Source organism: Rhagoletis zephyria, unplaced genomic scaffold (assembly GCF_001687245.7).
Source record: "Rhagoletis zephyria isolate East Lansing unplaced genomic scaffold, Rhagoletis_zephyria_1.1 Rzeph_scaffold_01815, whole genome shotgun sequence".
Classification (NCBI taxonomy): domain Eukaryota; kingdom Metazoa; phylum Arthropoda; class Insecta; order Diptera; family Tephritidae; genus Rhagoletis; species Rhagoletis zephyria.
In genome coordinates this window covers 16,335-30,040 of record NW_016158899.1, presented here as the reverse complement: position 1 = coordinate 30,040, position 13,706 = coordinate 16,335, and the positions used below count along the sequence as shown (strand labels likewise).

The 13,706-nt window shown below is 37.3% G+C and overlaps 1 protein-coding gene across 1 annotated transcript in view; it reads left to right on the top strand.

The window, feature by feature from the left end:
• LOC108365246 (uncharacterized) overlaps positions 1-12,578 on the top strand; it is an 81,086-nt gene extending 68,508 nt beyond the window's left edge. The window contains exons 12-13 of the mRNA XM_017619238.1: positions 1,783-3,807; positions 9,446-12,578. Of these exons, the coding sequence (XP_017474727.1) occupies positions 1,783-3,807; positions 9,446-11,059 (3,639 nt within the window). The 3' untranslated portion in view covers positions 11,060-12,578. The remainder of the gene's footprint in view (positions 1-1,782; positions 3,808-9,445) is intronic.
• Positions 12,579-13,706: the final 1,128 nt, after the last annotated feature.

Sequence of the window (13,706 nt, the reverse complement as noted above, 5' to 3'; positions counted from 1 at the left end):
CGCAGACTTTTTTGAAACTTTACGTGTATCTTATTTAAACGCGTGCCTATTGCTGGCCTCAAATTATCAATATAAAATGCATTTATGTATTTATATACTTATGTGTATCTTGCATCTTTTTAACAGACTAAAACATTCTCAAACAAACTTTTAGTAAATTAAATAGATATACTCGTAATTAAAAAAAAAAATAATATTTTTACCATAAATTTTCCTCCACAGAACCCGTTTTTTAATACGTTACCGTTTTGGAAAAAAATTCGGATGTTATTCTAAGAAAACCGTTGGGACCGAAGCCTTTGTTAAGAGCTCTCCGAGATTACCTGAAAACTTTCAATATTTGGTTAGCACAACTTGGGTTTTCGACGTTAGTTTTCTATATAGAATTAACCCCCGATATTTAACTTTCGCGGAATAAATAGCCTTACACCTATAACCACCGCAACGTTGAGAGCGATTATTTACCTTTCGCCTTTTCTTGTCGGATTTGACATCAATTCTTTGTGTCTTTCCACAGACCTCCCTGAAGAACTTTTCTCTCGCTCAATCACAAGGTCATCCCGATAAAACTGAATGAGATAAAGGAAATATTACCGGTAATAGGAAGTTCACTTGTGATCACCACAAACAAAAGTACGACGCTAATAATTGCGCTAACGCCATTCTTCTCCCAACCTATATCAAGTAAAATAGGAAAATGAGCTGGCATTTCTTACCATATGTATATGTATAGTTTCATAGCTTTTGCCTATTTTAAAAACATGTAAGTGATCAATACCAGTATATTTCACCAATGCCGCCTGCCTGCCCAGCAACTAGACTCAAAGGCTACTGATTCGTTATGTATTAATGCATAAACCCACCTCAAAAGAGATTCAATCCTCAGGTTTTTTTTTTATCAATTTATATTTATAGTTTTTACTCCCGTTACGAAACCTAAGTTCACGAGTTTGAAAATGTTGAAAATGTAAGAAAATTTTCAGTCAAGCACAAAAGATAACCCCAAAAGGTATATCTGGAAGAGTTTCTAAATAATAAACAAATTTATAATTTCCGAGTACCAATACCCACATATTTTAAAAACTTGTTTACTAGAACTATTTTACGTATAAATAGATGTGTTTACTGCTTGCATTAAAACGTTTAAGTGTGAATGTAAAAGGATTTATGTTCATAGTCAATTTTAAAGCTTAAAATTACTGCCCGACTACTTTCGTAGAACACTGTACTTGGGACTATATCCCACACAATGTAATATAAAATGTAGACTAAAATCAAAAGCTGCGTCGTTCCATGCCTCATATGATGGTATTTTATTTATCTACACATTTATCTGCAAATCTATTATTTACTATTTTTGAGTTTAAGTTTTTTAGCTATTCACCTTCTTTATATGTATTTAGATGTTTATATTTTGTGTTACTAATATTTTACTAACACATTTACACATGTTGTTTTGAAAATATGTCAAGAGCTGCAGTATTTTTCAAAAAATATGTATGTATATATATGTATGCTACCTTACTAATTCTGAATTTATATGCTAACAAAATAGAAAACATGTTTAACAAAAAAAATTCAAAAATTCATTGCATAACAAAAACTAATCCAAAGCAATTTTGTCATTTTTTCGCTCTCCCGCATGCAAACACGCCTCGCTTTCGTGAATGAAATGCATAACGAAAAAAACAAACAACAACTAAAATTATCCGACTAAACCACACACACCTTAACCGCCCTTCATGTTTACGATCCTGCGTTCATTTGACCGCACGCTCGCAGTTCTCTACGACTCTTACAAATTTTAATAACAACACCAATGTGGTGCGCGTCGCTCCACGACCCAAGAGACTCAATGGAAATATTGGCCAGCAACAACACCAGCAGCAACAATACGAACAGGACCAGTGCGACCAGCAATTTCAATATCATCAACACCAACAGCAACAACATCAGTACAATACCATGCAATATGTTGGGGGCGGGGGACGCTTGATGGCAACGAACCAACAGCACCAGCAAGCACACACAATGAATTCCCACAACAAAGGCATGCTGCTGCAGCATCACCAACAGCATATGTTGACTTCAATGGCGGATGGCAGCGAGACTATCGGCGGCGGCGACAACGGTGGCGCAGGCCACGCAGCTTCTGGTGGCAGCGGTTACATGAACGGCGGCATCGGTGGCACTGCACCCCATCAAACTTCATACAATCTGAATAATTGCTTTCCGAAGAGTTACACAGAATATTATCACCAGCAACAGCAGCAAAAGCAGCAAAGTAGCGTCTCGAATAACACTTCCAGCGCGCAGCTGTTGAATGCCATCGAACACGATTACCCAACATATGCAGTGGTGGAGCGTAGCAGCGCGAGTGCAGCAGGTCTTGATATAGGTGGTTCTGATGTTGCCGGCGTGCGCACATGCCCACCGCCCACTGCAGTCAGTACGAATCCCTTTCTGGCCATAACCAATTTCAAAAAATATGACACTGGCAACAGCCCTGCCGATAATGCTTATCAACCGCACATATTGGACATAAGCGGCACTGGTTCAATGCAACGCAACGGTAAGCGCAAACCAATGATTGATGGCAAAATGGAGGATAAGAAATTCTACTCACTGAAATTCACCGGCGGTGGCGGTAAGAACAAAGCATCTCACCCGCCGCATAAGTCGCCCGCGAGTGGCGTGTTGAATGCGTCTATGATATTCCCCGGCAACAATAGCAACAAGTGCAAGCGACATCATTCTTTTGCTGGTGGTAGCATTGGCGATATTGACTCCGTCGGCCCGGGCGCCCAACAAACCTCACATCAGATAAAATCATCGGCATTGATGCGCTTCTATGATCCGCCTGCCTATGAGAATTTGGCGGCTGATAACGCGGCCGCGGTGCAGGTGCATGAGTGTGCCGTAGAGGCGCATCCATCGCCAGCTGCTGGTGGTATGAGTGGCACCGCCACCATATTGCTGCACCCGCAGCCCACGGCTAGTGGCAGCGGCACGAGCGGCACCAGCGCACAAGCTGGACAATCGGGCCACAAGAAAAAACATCACCATCGCCAACACCAGCAGAAGGATGATTTCAATTTGATTGAGCCAGAACGGCTAAGCATCTACCGCAGCGATTCCGGTATATCGAACAGCTCTTATGAGTGCGTCACACCTGTGCCACCTCCGCCGGGCAGCACGCGTGGTGCAACGGTGCTGGGCGACACGCCGCCGCCTAAAACGCCGAAAGGATCGAAGCTTTCGAAGCATAGCGCCGCTAGTGGCGGTGCAAATCTCGTCAATAGCGTTAATTACAAAAACTCCATGCGCCAGTCCAGTAGCAGTAAGGGTAACGCTGTAGTAAGCGGCACGTCGTTGCCTGTTTATATGAATGTCGATGGCTATCCTTCGGCGTCATATGAACGCTCCTGTTCGCCCAACTCTACTTTAGTCAATTCTTCTTATGAGTCTGCTTCATCTTCACAAAATGATGGACATGGCGGTCCCGGCTCGACCGATCCCACTTCGTTATCCTCCTGCAACTCACTTTACAGCAGCGGTACTGGCACGCTTATCGGTGTGGCGCCGCTCATGAAAACGGGTACTGGCATGACGGCCTCTCGCTGCGGTCTACATCAGAAGCCTGCAGAAATCACGACACCCGAAGAGTACGAACAATATCAGCTGGGCCACCACCATCATTCTTCCTCATCGTTGAGTGTGGCCAGCACGGTGAGTGCGAGTGGGACGCGTAGATGCAAGAAACAGCAATCCACATTAGCGCCAGCCGGATCGGTAACAGGAATTGAGGTTTGTAGCTAACTCTGTTCCAATGCTTGAATTTTAATTATATATAAGTACTTAGATTTATGCGTTATTGTTTGCTCAGAAGTATGAGCATAAGCTTATTTCTTATTTAAGATAGTAATTTGAGATGGAGATGCCTAAAACAGAACTGGATGAGGGAACATATGAATAAAAAGAAATCTTATCTAAAAAGCAACGTAATTGACAGAAGTAGTTTTCATGCGTGAGTTTCATGTCACACAAAAATGGGAAGGTTATTTTTACACTTCGTGAAAGAGGTACACGTGGGCAGCCTCGGCATCTCTATTTTGAGGTTGTCATGAGTTAGGATTTATGCCCAGGGCCCTCAGCCCTCAGAAAAACAAAAAATTATAAAGTGACGCACAAGAAATGGAAAAAAAAAGAAAATTTAAACCAAAATCTACATATCGCTCATTTAATTCAATAGTGTCATAACCTTCTTCTATTTTGTGTAAAAATTTCATGCTGGATCGACTACCAGTATCTCACTAGAATAAAAAATGTATTAATTTTTATTATGGGAGTATATATAAATCAAAAACTTTAAGGCCATTTTTCTCGAGTTTGGCTTTTTTGAGTTATGACAATACTTAAGTAATCCAGCAACACAAATTATGAAAAATAATCCTTGTAACCAATGACCAATCGGTTCAAATTCGACCAGCCGGCTTAGACCGAATCACTGATCAAAAAAAGGGTTTGCTTGTGAATACAATTTGCTATTTTTTCCTTTCAGTAGCGAAATGGAGTATTTTTCATGCTATTTATCCTTTTAGTAGCAGAATGGTACATTTTTGCTGCAGATGTATACAAAGTAGTACATATGTAGAATAAACTCAATGCTAGCAACCCTTGTTTTGTTTGCTTTTGACATGTTTTTATACACATATTTCTTATTTTTTCGTTATTTCATAACAAAAATGTAAAAAGTAGTAAAAAATAGACCAATGAAATACAACTAGGCCAAAGAAATACGCTGATTATTTGACCCTCTGCACAACAGCATGTTGGCCAAAGAGAGTAAGAATGGAAAAAACGAGATAAAAAGTGCCGTGACAAGGGATCATATGATCGCCTGCGTAACAGCGCCCTAAGTCAACTTAAACCAAATGCGAAAATTTTTGTTTTATTTATTATCCGTTTCAGCTGTTTGACAGTTCGATGAATAAAATTCCCACAAGGCCGTAACTTCAGTATCTAAAATTCAGAGGTTATTGTTTCATACGGTGAGTTAAGTTTTCACCAACCGCTATCACAATTTCTCATATAGGAGGTTGAGCAACATATTAAGTGTACATGGTTAGGTTTCGAAATGTAAGTCTACACTATATGAGCTTTTAAGCTTATTAGTCAATAACTATACTACACCACGTTTATGGCGCCGGTGTGGTCAAAAGCCAAGTCCCGGCTTTACTCTTTGTAAGCGTCTCCGCTCCGCCTATGTAGCTATTAAAGGAACTATGCTAACTTGTCTAGACATACCTTTAGAAAATGAGTCTTGTTCGAATTTTCTGCAGCTATCCGATATAAAATGCATGAAAAGAGAAGACTAAGGATTCTTTAATGATCCTATTTTCAAATAAATACACCCAATGTGTACTACCGATGTTATCCTTCAGTATGCCCTACAAGGTTGAGTTTCCTAAAATAACTCTTGTTAGGACTGTCACAACGATCTACGAGAAGTCCAAAACTTCGTTTATTTATGCGTTCTCGTTTGACGTTGGGATCACTAGGAAAACCTATTTAAACTTAGGTTTACAAAAAGTGTCCTGACGCTCATCCAGGCCACGTTAAGTCGGTTGAAATGTGAAAGGTGTGAGTGAGATGGAACTATCAGAAAAGAGGTTTCTTAGTAGAGATGCCAGATCGTAATAAAAATCAAATAAAAATCATCGATGCAGGAAGAAATCGTCAAAAAATAAATCGAACTCACACGATTCATATAATTTGCCAAAAAACGTCTTTTACTTAATGAAACAAAATACGTTCTCCTGACCCACACTTAAATTACAAACATTATTGTAGCAGCCGGTTGTACCAGTAATTTAAATGGAAAATAATTTATTACTTTCTGTCAATTTCCATATAAAATTCGAAAATTGAAATTGAATTGAAAGAAATTTCATAAATTCTTAGCCCTACTTAGGAAAATGGTAAAATTTTTTCCATTTTTTTATCACAAAAGAGAAAAAATTTTGTTTTACTTCAAAATTAACCGCTATTTTTTAAAATGTATTATACGTAAATACGCTAGCCCAATAAAGTTTACGTATACAGACTTTTTCGCAGTACAGATTTTTAAATTTTTTTGTTTTCATATTCGACAATTTGTTATTAGGCCATAATTACCCTTTTTAGAAAAAATTTGAGTATTTTCTTTCATACAAAGTATGCTCGACAAAATTTTCATATGAATAAAATGCCTAGCACCGACAACAAAAAAAAAATGCCAAGAATCAACGGTATTTGCAGCGACTTGAAGTTTGCACTTTATTTAACTAAAATTGAATGGGCTACAAAACTGCGTACCTGAAATTTTTTCTAGAAAAGCTTATTAACTTATACACTGCCTTGTATATTTTGAAATGCTTTCATTTTTTCAATATTATTTTGATCCAATTTGCGCTTTGGCTAAGTTTGTTAAATAAACTAGTGCAAATACTCTAAATTACAGCTAGATGCAATACTCAAGCTCCTTCATTTTTTGTACTAACTGGTCTCAAATTCAAATTTGATTAAAATTTTATAGATTTTCTAATGCAATGTCATATGCATAAATTGAGAAAAAATTGAATGTCGATTTGCGATTTTTTGGATCGATCCACGAAAATCGAATGCTAAGGGTTCGATTAATTGATCTTCGATTTAATCGATTTAAAAACGGCATCTCTATTTCGTAGGTTGGCGGGCGTACACAGGGTTGCCAGGTGTCCGGTTTTTGACCGGACAGTCCGGTTTTTAGTCTGTATCCGGTTTTCTCTTATTCTAAAAGAAAAGTCTTCTCAACAATAGGAAAACTCATGCGAAGTACTCGTATGTTTTAAAAGCGACGACCCAGGTTGTTAAATTGGTTGCTTTCGAAGGAACACTTTTAAGGCTGGTTTTCACTATGTCATATTTTGATGGCAAAATTTTATGAACATATTTTGACACAACTTTATCTCCTTTATTTATGGGTTAAAAACGGACAGATAGTCGTTTTACCCAACTAAAAACCTATACTGTTGAAATTCCATTTGACAATGTGTTTTCACTTATTTGACGGCAAATGTCATTGAATTTCAAATATTGAAAACAAGCCTTTATAATAATATGATCTCTTTAAACATACGCATACCCACCACCACTTCTTCTTCATCCCCCATTCATTCTCTCTGCAAACGAAACGATATGCCAATTACCAAATAAGTCTTCTGCAGCCACCCTCCACTTTGGAATCTAGGAAGTTCCATTGAACTTGAATCTAACATCACTATAGATAACTAGAAATTACTACATATGACTTGAAATACATATATTATCTTCTCTCAGCGAGGTTTCTGAATTATATGGTACCGATCCTTTTAAAATTCCAAACACATTTCACGGCGTGAAATTTTGTAAATTTTTTTGCAAAAATTAACTATGGCTAAACAAGTAGAAGATTTGGAATCCGATGAGTTTTTTTTTATGGCATCCCATATCTTTGTAGGTAAAGAAGTGTGAATGCAGAGCAAAATTTTTTTAGCGAAGCAATTATTTTCATCAAATACATATGTAAATATATATATGAGGCATTCTTTTTCGTATCGGACACCAAATTTGGTGTCACACTTTCGGTTCGCTTAAAATTTTTTATGGGTTCTAGACATGAAATAAGCTAACACGTATTGGAGGATATAAATTTTTTTTTAATTTTTTTCTTCGGAGACATGATCTGTCAAAGATTGGATTTTTTCGATTTCTGACTAATCATGTTAGTCTTAAAATCTTTATATCTCGGGTTCTGCTTATCGTAGAGACTTCATCTTAGGTCGGAAACTATCGATAATCGCCTCCATCGAGAATGTGCTATAGTTTTTTAAAAACCACTTAAACTTAAACTTATAGACTATCGATAGTCTGCGATAGTTTTCTTTTGAATTATAAGTGTATTTCTTTAAATTTGATTCCATTTTCATAACCTATGTATGTATGTATATTTTACCATATTGGTAAGTCTAATTTCATATGATGGAAAGTTAAATGACATTATAATTATAGACCTAACACCCTTATAATTTACTAAATGTTTATTATTTCATTAAAATTTTGTTGTTATTAAAAACAAAGCAGCTTTTGTTTTTTGTTTAGGCTTTAAACTAGACCGCCTTTCACTCATAATTATTCCGGCTTTGCTGAAAATACGCTCAGGCTCCACCAAACTTGGTGGAATGCATAAATATTTCAGCGCGCATTCTGTCTTAGGACTCAGATTTTCCGCTGTGAGCTATAAAATACTCTCTTTATCAAAATCTACATATGTATATTCTGTTCACAATAACTAGTTATTAATTACCTACTAAAATAAAAGTGGGTCTGCACCTATAGTGATATTAGTTTCGTAATATTGATGAAATTATATAATGGAATCTATACCAGACCATCGTTTCCTAATTTACACCCGCGTACCGCGTATCAATGAAACCGAATAATTATAAGGTTTGTGCGATAGTTGTAGGTGTAACTGAAGGATCTTGAACGGCAGCACTATGTTTACGCAATTGGAATCCATCCATTTAAAATCAACTATCTAAGATAGTTGCCTTCGTATCAATGATCGGTGTTCATATTGGATAACCTTTTCTTCAGTCCACCAATTAGAAGATCACATAAATCGCTGCAAAATAAATACCAAAATCTAATGAGAATTTAATGAGCGTCCGTTTTTTAAATTTTGTTCTAACACTTTTTTACTTTCTCGAAACTGTCGATAGTCAATACATTAGTCTTAAACCATCTATAGTGACGATAGTGCTATCGATTGTGTCCGGCCTCTACCCTAACGAATCATATAACTTCATTTCATGGTGAAGTTTTTAGTTGGTTAGTGCATTACAGCTTTTTACAAAACAAATTTACCTTTCTATGTTTTACAGTATTATGCAAAATATAGCAACAAGAAAAATATGATGCTAGTTGTGGCCAGAAAAACAGGCGTTTAGGCCATAGTGCATTGTTTAAAAAAAATCAGTTATAAGTTCTACGTCCCAGATTGAGGAAATTATATTATATTTATTTTGTCTTTTTTTATTTAATTTTATTGTACACACGGAACCGATTATAATTTTGTACCCCTACGTACAATGCGATTTATTTCTGGTTAGTTTTTCGATAATATTTTATGTAGCTTTATTTAACTGTTAATTTAATCAATTCCTTTTATATTTTTCATTTCATATTTCATTCATTTGTTTGCGCAACCTGTCAACACCATACTATTTTGGTTATTACATTCTACCGTACACAAACCGTCATGCTTTTCATCACCGTGAATTCCCTCAATTTCTCCCTAATACGTGTTCATGTCGCATGCAACAATTAACTTGGAAATTATGCCATTGCTTGCTACAACAATAACCCCCAAACTAACTAACAGCATTTTGGTATTGGCGTCACTAATCCATTTCTAGCAAGTGAATGCGTCTCAACAGCGACCGCCTGCGCTTTCAACACCACTGCCACCGACCACAGCCTCAGCGCCCATGGCATCGGTAAGAAACTACGACGAAAAACCATCAGCGACCCCTACGCACATATCCGGTACATCACCTATGGCAACGACCACTCCAACAGCCACCGCGCCGCCGAGTGCCAAACACATGCCCACAATCATCCCGCCAAGTGTACGGTCGGCGCGCTCAAGGCAACAGATAAACAGCAACAGCAAGCTAAATCACAACAACAGCATGACAACAACAATGGCCGCCAACGTGAGCAACATCAGCAATCGTTGCTAATCCAACGAAAATCGTGCGGAGGCAACAACGGCAACAGCAAGGACATTGTATCGCAGCAGCGCAGATTAGTACCGTTAGGTGGTAATGCCGATGAAGGTGATGTTGTTGCTATTGATGCCACCAAAAAGATTTCAACCACAGAGGAGAACTTTACTGGCCATTCTGATGGTTGCGCTGATGATATCACGAATTTAATATTGCCACAAATCGAGGATGAGGAAAGTGCAACAATAACACTGGCCTCAACTGTTGATTATTTGGGACGCAGGCCAGTCAAGTTGCCACTACGCAAGTATCACAGCTTCCACTTTCAGCCATCCCAAACGGTGGCTGGCACACTGCGACACTGCAAATTGCAGCAATTGCGTATGCAAATGCAAGAAAAACAACAACAAAGAGCGCCGATAACTATGCCAGATGATGTTAAAGAGTCTGTTCGCCCAGAACCATTATCGCCAGCTGGAACAGCTGCACCTACTTCATCCAAACGCTACGCCGTAGAAGGTGGCCCGCTAGTTTTTCGGCCTCTTTCATGGCACGAACAGCGCATTTTTAAGCCAATTTCATCGCCAGTAGACGCACGCGAAGCGCCGGCAATAATGGGAAGAATGGCACCACAAATTGACGAAACGATAACGGAAAATACTCGCCAGACCTTCAAATTGACAACCGCCGAGGCAGAGGAGGAGGAAGAAAAATCTGAAATGAGCGAAGAGCTTGCAGAAGAAATCAAACAAATCACCCGAAGTGCGCAATTACCACATGTGAGCCTTAATCCCGCTGCCTCGTTAGAGGCCTTAGAAGCGCTCACTAAACATCATCCGGAGTTAATTTATGCCACCAAACCGGGTACCCGACAGAACCTGCACAAACAGTTGGCATTGCCAAAACAGTGGACCCAACAATCGATCGACGAAAAGCAGCAAACCACGGGCAATTTGTCAAAAGACTTCGACGAAAAGGAGAGTGGTGGCATTAATACTGAGGATGCCGATCGTAATGACGTCACAGTGGATGACGATGAAGAAGACCTTGGCTACTCTTTTTGCGAAGACTACGACGACGATGATGACGAGTTGGAAAGTGAGGAAATGAAAAGCAGTGCAGCCGAAAGCCAAGGCATTGGCCTAACTGCGGATGAGCAACGAACGTCCGTCACAGCAGAGTCTCCGCGGGTGGTGCTCTCAGCTGGGCGCAATGGTGGGCAAGTGAAATACATGCTACGACAAAGCTATCGGGAAGTGCATATTTAGATGGATTACATGGCCCAGCGATGATTTTTCTATACTCGATTTTGTTCGCCAGAATGAATATTGTGTATGCGCATAGGAGCAATAAACTGAACTGCATTCCCAATAATAAATTAAATCATTAGTTACACCATACCATACTATATATATACATACATACACATGTACGTAAATGTAAATAACCAAAAAACGATACCAAAAATTCAAATTAATCTAAGACAGATTGCGCCTTGCCATGCTGGCGCACAAAGCGCTAAGAACTAAGTTAAATAAGTACGTTAAATTAGAAATATGTATGTAGGTATTTATAAATTAAGTACTCATGTGCAAGCAAGTATATATACATACTTATTTGTATTTAAATTAATGTAAATGCGTAAAGTTTGTTGGTATTTTTAAATAAAACAAGAAGAAAAAAAAATCCAAAAAGAAGAACATAGTCAGTTTGTTTAGATATTAAAATTTTGAATGTATAGCATATAGATTTTAAATGAAAACCAGATTTGCGAAGTCATTCGTACTTTAAAAGTGTTGTATAAAATATAAATGTTGATGCATAACAAACTAAATTAAGTTTACAAATCAGTTAATTTCGCTCAGTTGTTAATACACTACTGCAAAATTTTGTAATGTATGCACAAAGATGGATATGTTACATACATATGTACATATGTAGTTAATAGGAAAAACGTGGCAGCTCATTCAATTTTTTTTTCAATTATTGACATTTTTAAGTTACAAACGGTAAATACACCTCATTTATTAACTTATTAAACACTTTATATAGTTATTTATTTATTTATTTTTGTAATTATGTAGCTATTATTTTAAAATTACTTATTCAACCACAAAATAATTTATTTCACATAACGAGAATACATACATATTTAGCCAATTTCTTAATAACTGCATTATATTTGAATTAAGAACATTCACATGAAATCAAATATTTTATAGTTATTTCGTTTCTACCAAAAAATTTCGCCTTTGCACCGGGGAAGGGTAACATTTTTTAGAAGAAACGAAATCACCATAATACATTTGTCAATTAGATTATTCCTTGCTCATGCATATTTACACACATATTTCTATTCGAAAAACTGTCAGCATAAAGGTATCACACCCCTATGCGATTCTGTCGGTGCGAATCTGTTCCGACAAAATTTACAACTATGCCGACTATAGTTTTTAATGAGGAACCACACACTTGCGCGATTTTGCAGCAGCGATTTATTCGAATATTCACTGTTCTTCTTTTGGTCGTGCCGAAATCGCAGACTCCGCGTTTTCAGTCGGTTTCAGTTTGCTGCTCTGTTGCTTTGGCTGCGAAATTTCAAACAGTTCAGCAACAGCACAGTCTCAAATAATCGTTGAGCTTCGAACGAGCTATCGTTAGCGATGGCAAAAACAAATAAAATATTCGATTAATTATAAAAAAATATTTTCGCAGCTCTATTATACATTAAAAACCTGAGTATGTCTGCTGGTAAGTATCAAACTACAGGAACGTTTGAGCTCAAACGTATAANTATCAAACTACTGGAACGTTTGAGCTCAAACGTATAACATACACATACATATCGTCGTTTAAAGTACAAAACCGCGTATCAACAAAATGCAAAAAGATAATGCAAAACCGCGTATGTGCTTTGCATAAATTATTTTCTAGATAGTAAAAACCCTCATATTTCAAAATGGTTCTCCTTTTTATAAAGCAATCACATTTCTGGCATGAATGAATAAGGATTGAGCCAAGAGTTTGTGTGGGCAACTCCAATTTTTGGCAGCCAATGTCAGTTACGCGGTTTTGCAGAATGACAATACGCAGTTTTGTACTTTAAACGACGATATGTATTTTTACTGTTCTCTGTTGTGCATAGGGTAAACAGTTTCCGGCTCGTGGCACTGTTTACCAAGAGAAATTAGGTTCCTTTCTTATATTAAAAATTGACTTATAGGTCTCGCTGGAATTGAAAGATTCCTGAAATTCACATACATATATGTTTATCTGGGTCGATTCAAATTCTGTACATACATATTAGTCACATTTAAAGGAAACAGTTTGTCCTAAAATTAGCCAAATCTTATTCAAAATGTGTATTAAGGCTCACTTACTCGTACATTTTTCACTTTGGTTTATAACCTTGGATTATTACTCTAAAGTGTTCCAAAAACTGCTCCAAAAATCTACAGAAAAAACTTTTAATGGGTCAAGAACTGGTTTGTGAATATCTTTGAGACTCGGCCGGTTCAAATGGGTAATTTACTTACAGTCAACTTCATAGAAAATAAAAAAGACTTGAAATTAGAGCTCTAGTTACCCGGGTATCGAGCAATGCGAGTAGCTCGATACTCGCTCGAAACTCGTTCATTGCTCAATTGCTCAAATGTTTGTTCAAAATTTTCGAGTTTTTGAACAATTTCATAAACAAAAGAAAATTTGTAAATTGTATTTGTCAGCAGCTGCTTTCTAATTTATGTTAAATAAATTATATTATTATATATCAATAATTTGAAAAATTTAAAAAGTTGCTACCAAAAATGTCAATATAATAAAAAAAACATTGCTCAAAGTACTCGAAAAAACTCGAATTGCTCGAGCTCATGCTCGAATATTTTCGAGTAATGAGCATTGAACAAGTGTGCGAGT